This window comes from Notolabrus celidotus, chromosome 12, assembly GCF_009762535.1.
Source record: "Notolabrus celidotus isolate fNotCel1 chromosome 12, fNotCel1.pri, whole genome shotgun sequence".
NCBI lineage: Eukaryota > Metazoa > Chordata > Actinopteri > Labriformes > Labridae > Notolabrus > Notolabrus celidotus.
The window spans coordinates 33,328,277-33,344,561 of NC_048283.1; the positions used below are offsets into that span (position 1 = coordinate 33,328,277).

Below are 16,285 nucleotides of genomic sequence, written 5' to 3' on the forward strand. Positions count from 1 at the left end.
CCTGAATGAGGTGAAACCTGGCTTGCTTATCACAATGTAAGCTTGTCACAAGAGACAGGTGCTTTTCCGCAATGATGGAATTGCAGAAAATGGAAAAAACCCCAACAAGAATAGAGTTATAATAAATGTTAAATCTGTCTGCCAGAAATTATACTTGAAATTTGAATGTCTGCAAAGGCATGAAAATATTTATTCATGCCTTTTCTTGAAGCTTCTCTCTGTTTCTACAGATAAGGCTTACATATTATAGACTCCACCATCAATGACATAGATTTGAAGCATGGCAAATTTCTTCTTTCACAGCTCTTGCAGCGTCTCCTCACGGACCGAAGGCGTAGTATGGACTGTATGATGCTGGAGGGCCCTCGGCTGGTGGAAGCCCACCCAGGAGAGGAAGGGGAGCAGGCCAAGGTCAAGCTCTCAGCTCTCCAACAGAAGTGGGAGGCCTTAAAGCTGGAGGCAGAGCAAAGGTCGGATTCTTTTACTGGCAATTTCACATGGCTTATTACACCCAAAAAATGTAACTTAACAATCTGTTGATGTTCTGTTTTTCATAGGAGAGCCACCCTGGAGCTCATTCTTCCAAGGGCCCAGCTCTTCCAGGAAGGAGTAGACAGTTTGCAACAATGGCTCATGTCTGCAGAGCAGACTCTGGCTGAGCTACGGAACGCAGAGAGAGTAATGCTGCATCTCTCAGAGGCAACAGAGAGGGCCAAGGTTGGAAATGTTTCATGTATGATTCAGCTGCATGTACAGTTAAGTTTACGGCCATAGGATTTTAATTTTGATATGCTTTCACTTTCTCTAAGGCTGTTGTTCAAGAGATTCAAGTCAAAACTGCAGAGCTAGGAAAAATACAAAATTCAGCGCATGATCTCATGGAAGCAATCTCAGGTAAAGTCTACTACACAGCTAAGCTGAAGGTTGTAGTCATTATTTGGTCGTTTCAAATATCAATCAATCCTAATGCAGTCTTACATTCATTGTTTATAGTGTGAAAATATGCAAAAATGTGATTTGCTCAATGTTTTGGGGATTGTGTTTTTGTTTCAGAGGAGGAAGCTCAGCAGGTGCAGGAGAAGATAGATGCTCTGCGTATCCGTTGCTCTGTGCTGAGTCTGAGCAGTCTGGATGTGCTGCAGAGACTGGAGCAGGCCCTGGAGGCCTCCAGTCGCTGTACGTCCAGCCAGGAGGACCTCCACTTGTGGCTTGGCCGCATAGAGAGGGAGCTTCTTGGGGCAGCAGGAGCGCAGACACATGCTGGAGATTCAGTGCTATGTGCAGCTGAGAGGCAGAGGGTAATGTCCTGAACACGAACTACAATTAACCTGTTGAACTTTTAGCAGAAGTGTATACTGTAAATGGACAATGGCTAAAGCCTGGAGCACATAGCACATAGCACTTAATACAGGTAGATGTACAGTAGGACACAATCAGCTGTTATAGCTCAACTTAAAAACAGTTATTGATAACTCCTAGCTATTTCTGACGAGTCATGGAATGTGGCTCATTTTGAGATTTGGCATAATCATGTAGCTCAGGCTTGTGTTGCATAGCATAGCATAAAAACATTACATTTGCTAACATCATTTTTAGATTGCATCAAAGGGTTTGGACGCTAGTGCTAACTTTCAGTATAATTGGCTTGCTAGTTTTTAGCTTCAGTTTTTCCACTGGTTTGTTTTTATTTTTGGGGTTCCACTGCTATCCATCAAGCTAACGAGCTAGCTTTAGCAGACAGGATATTGAGTAAAGCAACTCAGGGTGTAATTTCAGTCATTATTTTTGAAAGGTATGTACATTGATATCATATAACCTATTTCATTTCTAGTATACTGTACATACTTTAAAGCAGAGGTGGGCAATTCATTTTCCCAAGGGGCCACATGAGAGACAGGGACTGTTTAGGAGGGCTGGACAAAAACCTAAACCCAACTCTGCTCAACATAAATTACAGCTGTTTATTAAAAGCAGCACATTTTGGGGTTTTGACTAGAAACTCAAAACATTTGAGGTATCATCAAAAACAGGCATTGTGTAAATACCAATATTGTAACACTCTTTCATAAATAGTACAGATTTGAAAATGTGCACATCTTTGCAACCAATCGTAACATCAACTCCGCTTGTTCTGTCATGTAGTGGCGGTTTAAACACAGATCTGTTCTCCACAATCTGAGCACACAGCTTTACCTTTGAGTTCATAAAATAAACACTTAGCTGTCCATGTCTTGTTAAAAACTCTACATTCAGTGTCAATCTTTCTTTTTTTAATGGGAGCGGACATCCTTGAGGGCTAGCAGTTAGCCTACTTAGCCAATCACGTGCTGTATGCTTTGCGGCATATACATTCACACGCTGCCACCTGCCACGCATGTATGGGACGGGCATGCATCCGCAAGTAAATCACAACAAAAAAAGTTGCCTTCAAAATAAAAGCATTTGACTGGCATTGGATGCATGGTGTATGATTATTCACTGTACATTTTATTTCTGAATCTGATCACCCATTGACCTGATGCGGGCCAGTCAGGGACACCCAAAGGGCCGGATGTGGCCTGGGGGCTGTAAAATGCCCAGGACTGCTTTAAAGGGATAGTTCATTTTTATAGAAGTTGGGTTGTAAAGTCAAGTCAGTCATGTCCTTATTTGGGCCAAACTAGCATCATCTTAATATCTTCTGAACCGTCGCGTTACAAAAAAATTCACTACCCATACAGTGTACGCCGATAGAGAAATTAGCTACTTTGACCAAAGCCGTTTTTGAACCAGGCTGTAAACATGTTTATTTCTGCTGTAAAGATCGGAGGTTGCCACTTGGTTCTACCATGTAATTTAGCTAATTTGAAGAAACTGATCAGCTAATCAGGTCTTTGATGTATGAGTATGGTGACCATATGTCCTGGTTGCGGTTGATAGCCTAGCTTCTGTGCTGGTTCTTCTGCCTGTTTCTCTACAGAGAGGCCAGCATCCCTTGTGGGTAATAAACTTACTATTGACAAGTATCTCATACAACCGCTCTTAAAAGAAAGAAAGCGCTATCAGTTCAAACTGATATTATGATTATTTTTCATTGCTAGAAGAAGGTTTGCACATTTAACCATAAAATGCCAACCAATCATAAAAAAGTAACCCCTCATTCAGATTATTTGCAGCTCAGAATAAAAGTATTAGCTTCCAAATGAAACTGTGTAGCCCTATGTTCCCACAGCCCTGTGTTCCTACAGCCCTATGTTCCCACAGCCCTACGTTCCCACAGCCCCACGTTCCAACAGCCCTATGTTCCCACAGCCCTGTGTTCCTACAGCCCTATGTTCCCACAGCCCTACGTTCCCACAGCCCTACGTTCCCACAGCCCTATGTTCCCACAGCCCTACGTTCCCACAGCCCTATGTTCCCACAGCCCTATGTTCCCACAGCCCTGTGTTCCCACAGCCCTATGTTCCCACAGCCCTATGTTCCCACAGCCCTGTGTTCCTACAGCCCTATGTTCCCACAGCCCTACGTTCCCACAGCCCTATGTTCCCACAGCCCTATGTTCCCACAGCCCTGTGTTCCCACAGCCCTATGTTCCCACAGCCCTGTGTTCCTACAGCCCTATGTTCCCACAGCCCTACGTTCCCACAGCCCTGTGTTCCTACAGCCCTATGTTCCCACAGCCCTGTGTTCCTACAGCCCTATGTTCCCACAGCCCTACGTTCCCACAGCCCTACGTTCCTACAGCCCTATGTTCCCACAGCCCTACATTCCCACAGCCCTATGTTCCCACAGCCCTATGTTCCCACAGCCCTACGTTCCCACAGCCCTATGTTCCCACAGCCCTACGTTCCCACAGCCCTACGTTCCCACAGCCCTATGTTCCCACAGCCCTACGTTCCCACATTCTGCTGCTGTTCGAAATTAAATTACTCATCCATTCATTCATTCATTCATTCATTCATTCATTCATTCATTCATTTACTATAAAGTGCTTCCAAAAAATGTTGTGGGAGGAGAGGGCTTAATTTGAAGGGAAATGCAGGAACACAAAACCTAATTTTAAAAATGTCCTAGAAATGTGGGAGCATAGGGCTGACCCTGTGATTTTAGATGAAACAGTGTCAGGTTTTCTGAAGTGCTGTTTCGCTAACATACATGATGTTTATTTTTCTCAGCTGGACCAGGCAGTGATAAAGGAGATGGCTTGGTTCAGAAACACAGCGCTGAATCTGGAGAGGCTGAAAACCATCAATCTGAATCCAGAGTTCATAGCAGAACAACTTTATGAGCAGAAGGTGAGGACATCATACACTTATCACTTCAAAACGAATGAAAAAAAAACTAATTTTCCCATTTTACGTAAGAAATGGGTTTGTGTTCATTGTAAAAGTTGTAGAACTGAATTTCAATGATTTAAAATAAGTGTCTTAATTTGATTTATTTTCTCTCCCGTCCAGATTTTGGCAGTGGAGATTCTGCAGCACAGGTTTAATATTGAGAAGATGGCAAAGATTGCTGAAATTTTACTGACATACAGTGATGAAGGAGAAACAGGCGATTTGCGGGTATACTCTACACTTCATGTCATGCAATTATTTCTCTAAAAATGTAAATAATAACTCTAAAGTGAAAAAAAAAAAAGTTTGAATGTTGTATTTATTTGCATCACTGTCACTTCCTCATGCAGACACCTATGGAGGCCTTACAAGAACAATGCAACACCACCTCAGCCACCAATTCCCATGTGGTCCTGCAGCTTGAGCATGCTCAGTCGCTTCTTCTTCAGTTCTCAGAAGGCTTTGCTGAAGTTTCACCCTGGCTTGAAGAAACCCAATCCCTAATTGGCCAGCTCTCCCTGAGCACAATTAGCTATGAAGCATTTCGGGAACAACAGGACCTCTTACAGGTAGAAGAAACCTGCTTCTCCACATTAGAGTGCCAGCGCTCTCTCTTTTTCTTTTTTGTCCAGTTCAACAAAGAGGTCCTTTTATAAATCCCAGTCTGCAACAATTCCTCTGGGCAAATAAGGTGTTTTGTTCAAACATAGTTCCCTGATGTTCTTCACTTCCTGACAGGGTTACTTTTACCGCCAGTGTAAAATAACAGCATATAAGATTTCAGGTGGGCCAGGAAAAAGTGGCATCCCCTATTTTTTATTAAACTCATTTTTTTTCTTTCCTCTGCATAGGGTCTAAGAGAGTCTATTGCAGAGCACAGACCCTTGATCTCACGCTTGTGCTCCCTGGCAAAACGCTTGTCAGAACTTAACCCAGTTCATGGGGATGAATTCTGTCGCAAGGCTTCAGAGGCCGAGGAGCAGCACAGAGCCATCAGAGACCGGGTCAGAGAGACGGCTAATCTGCTCGAGGAGTCGTTGCCGAGATTCACACAGGTAACAACACTTGGGTAGATAAAAGGTCAACATTTTTTAAGGCTAAACTTCACTACTATGCTAATACACACATCTTCAAATCTCTTCCAATGCAGCTGAATGAGAGGATGACGCTTATCAGAGAGAGTCTCGACCGACTGCATAATCGCATACAGAGTCCCAGCTCTCTTCAAGGCCTCACTCCGAGGATCCAGGAGCAGCTGCAGGACAACAAACACACACTGGCTGAGCTGTCCAAGTTAGAGCTGGGCCTCAGCAGTGTCAAGACACAGGCAGATGAGCTTTTGGCTAACACACAGGCAGCTGGTGATGCGTCAGTCGGCACAGGTAGTTTGGTGTTACTCGTCAACAGATCTGATCCTGTCTTCGGACACATGATGACACAGATGATATACACTGTGGGGAAAAGGGACGATTCTAAGCAATAGCTCTGTTAATACTTCTCACCTTAGCAATCCAGGAGCGAGTGTCCAGCTTGTCCCAGCTGTGGGATGAGACGCACATCCAGGCCCAGGAGAGGGAAACCTGGCTGCTGAAACTTTTGGATCTGGCCTTGAAATTCTGGAGCGATGTTAACGATGTCACAGCTGCTCTCAATGATGCTCAGCAGGCAGTGCTGGATCTCAATGCAAGCCGCACAGACTCCGAAACCATCCGCCAGAGCCTTGAAACCATGCAGGTTTGTTTGGAAGCCCTTAAGAATTCCCAATTGTCATATACAAGTTCTATATAACCTTTCACCCTTTGCTGTCTGTAGACTCTCAGGGAGGACATTGACAGTTTACAGGGGGATCTGGACACACTTGGCGTTTTGGGAATGGATCTGATGTCGGCATGTGGGGATACAGATAAACCAGATGTCACAAAGAGCCTGGATGAAGTAAGAAATGCATCTCAATGAAATCCCTTTTAACTCAGAATAATGTGTTGTATAACTTATAACTTCTTCTTGTGTTTTAAAGCTCTATTGCACGTGGAACAACTTGAGCAAACTGTGGAATGAATGTCACAAAAAGCTGGAGGAGTCTTTGCAGATGGCTCTACACTATCAGGACACCATGCAGGTTTGTGCCTTTGTACACTTTATAACTGGATGTATGTGCCCAAATATAGAGCTGTACTTTTTACAGCTCAAACAGGACAAAACGGACGTACTTGTCATTGGCTCAAAGGTTCAAAGAGAGAAACTGGCCTCCACACTAAATGTTCATGGACTTAATCCAAGCCAAGAAGCCAGAAACCTAGGTGTTTTATTTGACTCTGATTTTAATTTTAAACCACATGTTCGTTTTATCACCAAAACAGCTTTTTATCATTTAAAGAACATTTCTAGAGTGAGGCCGTTTCTCTCTCTGAGCAACACAGAGAGACTAATGCATGCTTTAATAACCAGCAGGTTAGACTACTGCAATGCTCTCCTTTCTGGTCTTCCAAAGAACACAATAAACAAACTGCAATGAATACAAAATGCAGCAGCAAGAGTTTTAAAGAAGAGCAGAAGGAGAGCAGACATCGTTTCTTTCAGTGTTGATTTTAAAATTATTTTACTAGTTTTAAAGGCGCTGCATAGCCGTGCACCAGAATTGCATATCAGAGATGCTTTTAGTGTCTGAACCAGGAAGGCCTCTCAGATCCTCCGGCTCCTCTCTTTTAGCTGTTCCTCAGAGGAGAACAGAAACATTTGGTGATGCTGCTTTCAGCCACTACGCTCTGAGGCGATGGAACAGCCTGCTGGAGGATCTGAGAGGAGCTGATGGAGATATTCAGATTCTTCAACGTAAACTAAAAACATATTTATTCAGTCTGGCTTTTATGTAGGGTTTAACAATTTTACTACTTACTTTTTCCTGTTATATTGATTTAAATGTTGCTTTATTATTTTATTAATTCTAACTTATTTCATTTTTATTCATTTATTCATTCATTTTTTTAATTTTATTTTATCTACTTAGTTTTATTGATATTTTTAGCCCTCATTTTATTTCCAACTCTTATCCTTACCCTTTTTAAATGTATTTATTTTAACTATTTAAATTCTTAATGTTAATTTAATGCTTTTACTTATTTCAATTACACATATTTTATTGTTGTCTGTGTGCATTAGTCTCTATTTTAAAATCCATTTTTATTTTTGTAATGTTATTTGATTTCTGCTTCTTTCTTGTTTTCAATCGCTGTGAAGCACTCCAGGTTGCATTAGATTTGTATCAAAGGTGCTATATAAATAAAGCTGGATTGATTGATTGAAATACAAATATTCCAAACAGTCCTTGGTTAGTATCATGGCTATTTCAAACTTGGCCCTTTGGCTACCACTGCCTGACTCAAGCAGTGCTGTGGCCTCCTGCCAAAAACAGAGCTAGTCTTTTCTTCTGTTGTGGTAGCAGAGTACAGACTCTTACTCCCTGCAGCTTTTTATGTGTGCTGACAGACAGTGTGGCCCCCTTCCAAAGGCAAATGAGTTTAATGGAGCAAACTGTGTGGGACAGTATTGAAGGCAAACTGTGAATGAATCCAGCTGCTTATACCAACGGGGATACACTTTTGTTGTTAGGAGCAACATTTGGAATGGGACACTGATAGTTCTGGACTGCCTGGAACAAGGGTTGAGTACAGCATCATTTATTATGCTTTGACACACACTCTGTTTTATTTTTCTTTTGCACATAGGGTCTTTTTGAGTGGCTTAAATCAGCTGAGCTGAGGTCTACTGAGGAGTTCATGGTTGGACCTGATCTGGAGTCTGTCAAAGAGCAGCTGTGTGATCTCAAGGTGAGTTCAGGTGCTGAAGTACACACAGAGAACGCAGGGATCAAAACTTTGCAAACAGTTATTCATTTCATGTAGAGGTGAGCTTCCAATGTTACATCCTTAAAGCTAGGGTTGGTAGTCACGGAAAACTAGCATGAATTTGAATGTAGCATTTCCACAGGACTCCGTCTAACCCCTCCCCCCTTCCCCTCAGAGCTCCTCCAAAATGACGCCCCCGCTCACATGCACGATTGCCGCTGATTCACGACCTTAAGAAAACACCAAAACATACTCACAGTGAAAGTTGAAAACACAAACAAACATGAAATGTACGCTTTGCAGGAGGCGGGCAGAACGACAGGACGGGATTTGATTGGTTTCATCATTTGGCTCCTGATGGCAGGGATTGGTTGGTGTTTTCACAGGTTTACTCTGGCTGTAGATAGCAGCTTTTTTTACCTCTTTTTTAAGAACACATTATGTATTGATTGCCATCAGGACATAAAGACCATTTTAACCAGTATAACAAAAAGTGGATCTAAATCTGACCACCAACTCCAGATTTAAGTGTTCATGGGCAAGACACTGAACCCCAAACACCATTAGTGTACGAATGTACTGTAGTGTGAATGGGTGAGGGATTTGAGGGGTCAGAAAACCCAAGAAAGTGCTATATAAGAATATAAAATTTACCTCACAGAGTGTTTTCTTGTCCCATAAAACTGAAATAACAAATACTGTTAAGGCTTGAGCAAAGGACTAGGACCCAAATGCAGAGTACAGGGAAAAAGTATTTATTAAGCAAAAACCAAGGTTCAACAAAAAGCGCCTTGCGGGTAAAAACAACTGAGAAAAAGTACAAAACTAGGAGTAACACAAAATCACCCAAAAGGGGAAAAAGGTTCTATCAAAAACTCACAAACAAAACTAGGAATCAATCCTCTGGAAACAACTCGAGATAAGTAAACAGAAAAGCGTGGCTTGAATCTCCTCAGGAGCAAGGCTACAACGGGACATGGAGCATGCGGCTAGAGGAATAATCTGGCACTGGAGGAGTGTTTGGTGGTGGCTTAAGAAGCCAGTGCTGATGAGCAGATCAGGGACAGGTGTGCCTGATGAGCCTCACTGCTGAGGAGACCGGCCCCGCCCCTACCCATGCAACCTGCAGGCAGAGAGAGAGAGGGTTAGGGCAAATCACACAACAAATCAGGACCATAACAAATACTGTATATTTTCTGTGTTTTTATATTTCCCCATTTAGGAATTCAAACGAGAACTTTACCAGAAGAAGATCGATATAGAAAGTCAGAACCATCGCTTTGTGTGCCGGCTGTCTCCAGGCTCGGAGCGTCCAGGCTCTGTCTCACCGCTCTGTGATTTCAGACAGCGCTGGGATAGCTTGGAGTCAGAGACTGTCAACAGACAGGTAACAACACACAAGCAGATACCATTATGAAATACCAGCTCAACCCTTTATATGCACACGTCAATTTTATTTATTGAGATATGTTACTTGAACAAGAGCCCCGTACAAACTACTGTCAGCTGAAAAAACACTGTAAAAATGAAAAAAAAATAAATGTCTTCCCCCCTGCTGTCATCAGCATCAGCTGGAGTGCGCTCTGCTGGGTTTGGGTCAGTTCCAAAACACTCTGGATGAACTGCACACATGGCTGTCCAGGACCGCAGAACAACTTCAGGGCAGCCAGCCAATCAGCATCGACCTTCAGGCCTGTGAAATAGAGCTGGCAAAACACAAGGTAGGTGGCAGCCTAAATATAATAACACTGACTAACATTACAGAATAATTACTCATCATGCAGCTGCTCTCTCACATCTCTCAGAGACCTTGGGTTTATCTGCCAGATAACACTGAATACACAGCCTTGAATGAATTACTTCTGCCATCTGAAAGCTTTTAACATTGTGTCTACAGTTTTCTACCCTGTCTATTAGGGATGTAAAGACACATGATTCGATTTGAATCCTGATTTTTTGGTTTATGATACAATTCACTCACATTCTCTAACGATTTTCAAGAAAAATGGATTGAACTCAAAATTTAAATAATAATTATTTATTTCAATTCTCAGATATAGACAGTTGCAATATATATTTTTTCTCTTATATTTCTTTGTAAACAAAGTCATCCTTTTTCATTTTTAAGGTGTTGTAACTCAAATAAAACCACTGCACACTTTTTTCCAGCACCTTGCAAAAAAACTAAAATGACCGTACAAAAATACCTTGTTGGAAAATTTCAGAACAATTCTAGAGAAATGGAAAGTGAACGATTCCCAAATGAAAGTATTAAATACTTAAACAAATAAGGTCAATCTCTTTACCTAAACTAAAGTGCAGCTTCTGCTCCTTGCTGTGAATTGACATGTTTTTCTTCAGGAATATCAGGGAAAGTCAAAATGCTGCCGTACCTCAGACCTGAAACACAAAGGTGCATCCTGAACAAGCAGCAACCTCCGGTCTAAAAATATGAGTCCAATGCAGAAGTGCTAAAAACTGCAGTTCATTGAGGATCCACTTGAGGCTGGCTCCGGAAGTACCGGAAACCACATACACACCTATTCAAAGAAGCCGATCTTTACAGCAGAAATAAACATGTTTACAGTCTGGTTCAAAAGACGGGTGTAGTGTGGATAGCTCATTTCTGGATTGGCACACACTGTACGGAGGGTGAACAGGAACACTGTAGCTGTTGGCTAGGAGGCTCAAAGCCCGCCTCTTTATGCCACAATCACTCGACAGCAGCAATATGGCTGCCGCAGACGATTGGCCTCAAAACAGCACTTCAGAAACAGATGGGTGACATCACGGATACTACGTCCATATTTTATACAGTCTATGATCCTGAACTGCTCGGTCTTCACCTGCTGCCACGTCTGTTATGCTCAACGCAGCGAGTGATGAGAGAGCAGCGCAAGAGACTTCATGATGCCGAACAAGTGGAGTGAAATGCAGATAGCGCCTCCTACTGTTTAAAAATAATATTGCAATACAATACCCTTATTCGTATTGATTTTTTACCGTCTTGTGATATATCCTTACATCCCTACTGTCTATTATTTCTGTAAGTGTATACTTTACCAGCAGCACACACTTCATGATATAACTGTCTTCAATGTTTGAAATTGTCGAACCTGCCACACACAGTTTAGCCAATAAGTGCAAAACTTTGACAAACATTCAAAGAGTCAACAAATCTCTAACCTCAAATGCTTCCTCCTTCTCCAAGGTGCTGCGTAATGATGTCATGTCCCATGTTCGCACGATCGAGTCACTGAACACGGCAGGCAGGGGGCTGCTGGAGGTTGGGTCCGGGGACAGCCCGCATGGTCTGCAGTCTCTGCTGGAGCAACTTAATGAAAGCTGGGAGTTTGTCCGCTGTGAGACTGAGCGCAGGCAGCTGGAGCTGGAGAACAGACTGAGTCAGGTGAGGGGATGTTTACAAGCCCAGTTCTCTGATACAAAGAAATACAGAGGATGGTTCATGTAATTCGTTGTAAAGCAGTACATTATCAGAGTGTTATAGTATTTAGAATATTGGCAAGGCAAGGCAAGTTTATTTATAAAGCACCATTTATACAAAGAGCAATTCAAAGGGCTTTACAGAGTTAAGAAACAAAAACCAGAACAGTAACAATCAACAGAAACACACAGCAAACACTTCAAACATTTACATTTTATATGCGGCCAGTTATGTTTGATCTACTCTCTCTCTGTACTTATGTAACTTAATAGTGTTGGGTCTTATTATTTACTTAAATTAGGAGGGATTATTATAAATAATCAGCCCCCTTCACTGCTCTGAAGTCTGTAACTTGCAGAGTCTTACTGTCCCACCGGACACAGAATCACAACTGATCTTGTCTTAACCAAAATTAACCCTTAAATCATTCGTTTCATCTCAGAACTTCTTCCCAAAGGTTAAGATTCAAACATTGAATCTGTTCTGTGTTGAGTCGCAGCCCGAAGCTGACTCAGACCTCTTGACCCCCCCACAGGGTGCCCGTATGCCCAACATCTAATAGATCCAATATCAGGTTCATTCCATAACGCCATACCTTGTCAGAAAATATCCAATTTAAAATATGACATTAAACAAACATAAGCATGAAAACATAAAATATTTTAAAACCTAAGATCAAGAAAGAAAGAAAGTAAAATGATTCACAAAATGTCATTAAAACTCAGTTTGGTAAAAGAAATAAAAGTTTGTAGTTACAGAAATAAAACCTAAGGTTTAAAAATGAGTTTGCATCCATTTAAGGGTTGGAGTAAGCAGCTAAAAAAAGGAATGTTTTTTAGTATGTTGGGTCTGTTTTTTAATTGGGAATGATTATTTTAAATACCCTTTAATTATCAGTTCATCTCAGAACTTCATCCCAAGGATTAAGACTCACACATTGAGTCTTTTCTGTGTCGAGTCGCTGCCCGAAGCTGACTCAGACCTCTTGACACCCCCGCAGGGTGCCCAACAGCCCAACAAAATCAGATTTTAAAATCTGACATTAAATAAAAATATCTAACTTTTAAAAAAAAAGACATGAAATGACAAAATTAAGACGTAAAATGAGTTAAAAGGTTTAAAAATGGGGTTGCATCCATTATTGAGCAGTGTAAGCAGCATGAAAGAGGGACTTTTTTATTCTGGACTTAAAAGTGGTCAGAGTCGGGGCTTGTCTAATACTCTCTGGGAGGTTATTCCAGGTCTGTGCTGCATAATAACAAAATGCTGCTTCTCCATGCTTTGTTCTGACAAAGCATGGATATTATATCATATTATAGAATAATCTCCTCTATTACTCTATTAAGTGTTTCACTACCAGTGTACAATGGTGCCCTCTTGTGGTAATTATAACGCTGAACAGCCTTAATATTAACTGGTGTCTTCTATTTCCCAGGAAGGGAAAAATCTAGACTAAAATTATGAAACATATCTTGAAAACCTAAAAATATTTGAAATAAACACTAAATACATGTGTGTCGTCCTCATCCCAACAATTCTACCCAACTAATAAGCTACATATAATCTACCACATGGCCTTTTGTGGCCACTGCATCCTGACCCGGGATCTGTTTAAAACAACTCCAGGTACCAACAACCCTGACACCACCTACCCCACCAAATGACCCCTAATGACCCCAGAACTTAATCCAGAAGATAGATTGGCAGGAAGAGCAGGTAAATCAGTGGAGCTATCTAGTGGGCACCCCTCTAGAGCACTACACTCCCATCATGCAGGCCTGCTGGTCGTACCTAAAGTCTCTAATAGTATGGGAGGTCGAGCCTTCAGTTATCAGGCACCTCTCATTTGGAATCATCTACCAGTGAGGGTCTGGGAAGCAGACAATCTCTCTACTTTTATGATAAGATAAGATATCTTTGTTGTCATTGTTACGGTGTAACAGTGACATTTGTAAGGAGCAGTCCTCCAGATGCCTTAAAAAGAAATAGTCTAAAGTAAAGTATTTAACTATAAGAAAATAAATGTATAACTCTAAAAATATACACAAATACACTGTATAAAATGTACAATAGGATAAATTATAAAGCTATATAGAAATAAAGAAAATATATATATATATATATATATATATATATATATATATATGCATAACAGTTTAAACAGTATAGACATTGACAGTAGAGTATGTACAGTGTGCAAGTGTGTGCAAATACAGTAACTGTTGGCAGTTGTGGCAGGTGCTGAAATATTGCACAGGTTCTTGGAGGGGGTGGGGTGATAGGGAGAGAGGGAAGGGGACTGGTGGCTGCTGAGAAGTCAGTTGGAGGGGGTGGGACAGGGAGGGAGGCAGGTGACCGCTATGAGTCCAGGGGGTGGTCGGGGGGTCATTGGTGTGAGGGGCCGGAAAGTGTCTTTTGGGAGTTGAGTTGTGTCACAGCTCTGTGGTAGAAAGTCTGTTTTTTTAGTCTGGTTGTGCGGGCGTACAGTGATCTGTAGCGCTTCCCAGATGGCAGGAGGGCAAACAAGGAGTTTCCAGGGTGTGTGGAGTCTCTTATGATGGCTGAGGCTCTTCTGTTGCAGCAGGATCTGTATATGTCTTCCAGTCCGGGGACATATACAGATCAGATAAGAGTTGGCTTCAAACTTTCCTTTTTGATAAAGCTTATGGTTAGAGCTGGATCAGGCTTGGACCAGCTCTTAGTTATGCTGCTATGGGCTTAGACTGCCTGGGGAACTGACACACTGGGATCCCCCCACCATCTCATCTATCCCTCTTTCCAACCCTAACTCAGTCGAGGCAGATGTGTGTCTAACATGAGTCTGGTCCTGCTGGAGGTTTCTGCCTGTTAAAGGAAGTTTGTCCTTGCAACTGTAACTTGCTAAATGCTGCAAAGTGCTCTGCTCATGGTGGATTAAGATGAGATCAGACTGGATCGTATCCTGTCTTGATGTTGGGTCTTTGTTAATAATTTAACATAGAGTGGTCTAGACCTGCTATGCTTATTAAAACGTCTTGAGATTACTTTTGTTGTGATTTGGCGCTATACAGATGATTGATTGATTGATTGATTGATTGATTGATTGATTGATTGATTGATTGAATGATTGAATGATTGAATGATTGAATGAATGATCAATCTCCCTTCCCTTCCCTACATCAAGTTAGGCCGACAGCACCTCAGGGAAGCTTGATAGCTAGCTGAGTGTCCCAGAATTATCCCTCTTCATACTCTCACAGCCCATCATGCACACAGACTTTTGCTCTGATTGTTATATGTACTGTACATGAAAAAAAGAGTAATATTTGGACATGAAATACATCAATATATGTACTGTAAAAAGGTTTTATTGATTCAGGACACCACAGCATTTAGCATTGCTCTGTTGTATTGCATTCATTGCAGGTGCAAGATGTTACGATGGAGATTCAGGATCTTCTGCAGTGGCTGGAAAACACAGACCTGAGACTGTCCTCTAAAACCATATGGAGTATGCCGGACTCTGCCGCCGAGAGGCTTAGTGCTCATTTGGTAAAACCTGCATGACTTTTTTAACTCACAAAATAAAAAGATATGCAATAATTTAAAAACCCAATTTTAACATATTTTTTGCTAAAATCTGGCTGCCTTCCTTCTTCTCACCATAAAAGGAGTTGTGCAATGAGATGGAGTCAAAGCACCACGCCTACACAGATGTGAAGAATGCCATCCACAGGATGCTGGAGAGCAGCAATGTAGTGCGGGGATCAAGCACTGAACACAGCCTGTCCATACTTGAACAGAAATGGGTGTCTGTTTACAGCAAAGTCCAGGACAGAAAGGTTACTAACTCTTCATCCTCTTGTTTTCTTTCTCCTGTTTGTTGTTTTAACAATAGTTGGGTGAAAGATTTATGATGTTTTTTTATTTCACAGGCAAAGCTCACAGAAGGACTGAGCCTGGCTAAGGAGTTCCACAGTCACGTGCAGGAACTTCTCACTAAAATGAACAAGTGTGAAGAGTACATCGGGCTTCTGCCTGCTGCCAGCTTTGTTCTGGACACAGTCTGTACTCAGCTGCAGGATCACAGAGTACGTCTTCTTACCCTGCTGTGCATCTGCTTTAAATCCGCAGTAACATACACATTCTGAATATTCATTTGTGGTGATGTTAAATACTTTATCTACACAGACCCTGGTGAACGAGGTGAAAGGTTATGGCGAGAAGAAGAACACAGTGGAGAACACGGCCCGTAGACTGACAGAGCTGAGCAGGAAGGAAGACTGTGATGTCATCCATAACCTGATCATGACCGTGCAGGATCGCTTCAAAAAGTTACAGCAACGTGCTTCAGAAAGAGGGAGGATGCTGGAGGAGGTTAAAAAGAACGCCAGACAGGTATACCACCATATCAAACCTTTCTTTTTCTAAAACTGTAGGTTCACTTGAAGCAGGGATCCCCAAACCTTTCAGCCCGCAGCCTCTGTAATAGCAGTCCTGGAGACTAGCGACCCCCATTGTCAGCCGAGGAGGAGGTGAAATATTCCTCCTCATAGACTAACATACAAATCCGTTTTTCGGCCAGAGGAACTTTACCCCGGAACTATGTGTGTTTCGACCCAGGGTCTAAATTTAGTTCAGGGGTAGATAGTCTCCCCCCCTAAAAAAAACTGCTAGGGGGTAGTCCCGGGACTTATGCT

At 42.0% G+C, this 16,285-nt stretch overlaps 1 protein-coding gene across 2 annotated transcripts in view; it reads left to right on the forward strand.

Moving 5' to 3' along the window:
• The window catches only part of macf1b (microtubule actin crosslinking factor 1b), a 54,245-nt gene that overhangs the window by 22,458 nt on the left and 15,502 nt on the right, over positions 1 to 16,285 (forward strand). For both annotated transcript variants that reach the window (XM_034697114.1, XM_034697113.1), the window contains 20 exons: positions 304 to 470; positions 558 to 717; positions 810 to 894; positions 1,054 to 1,298; positions 4,155 to 4,274; positions 4,437 to 4,544; positions 4,667 to 4,885; positions 5,168 to 5,371; positions 5,467 to 5,698; positions 5,824 to 6,050; positions 6,129 to 6,251; positions 6,334 to 6,435; positions 8,042 to 8,143; positions 9,384 to 9,548; positions 9,727 to 9,882; positions 11,373 to 11,570; positions 15,012 to 15,137; positions 15,257 to 15,427; positions 15,521 to 15,676; positions 15,777 to 15,983. In XM_034697114.1, the coding sequence (XP_034553005.1) occupies positions 304 to 470; positions 558 to 717; positions 810 to 894; positions 1,054 to 1,298; positions 4,155 to 4,274; positions 4,437 to 4,544; positions 4,667 to 4,885; positions 5,168 to 5,371; positions 5,467 to 5,698; positions 5,824 to 6,050; positions 6,129 to 6,251; positions 6,334 to 6,435; positions 8,042 to 8,143; positions 9,384 to 9,548; positions 9,727 to 9,882; positions 11,373 to 11,570; positions 15,012 to 15,137; positions 15,257 to 15,427; positions 15,521 to 15,676; positions 15,777 to 15,983 (3,273 nt within the window). The remainder of the gene's footprint in view (positions 1 to 303; positions 471 to 557; positions 718 to 809; positions 895 to 1,053; positions 1,299 to 4,154; positions 4,275 to 4,436; positions 4,545 to 4,666; positions 4,886 to 5,167; positions 5,372 to 5,466; positions 5,699 to 5,823; positions 6,051 to 6,128; positions 6,252 to 6,333; positions 6,436 to 8,041; positions 8,144 to 9,383; positions 9,549 to 9,726; positions 9,883 to 11,372; positions 11,571 to 15,011; positions 15,138 to 15,256; positions 15,428 to 15,520; positions 15,677 to 15,776; positions 15,984 to 16,285) is intronic.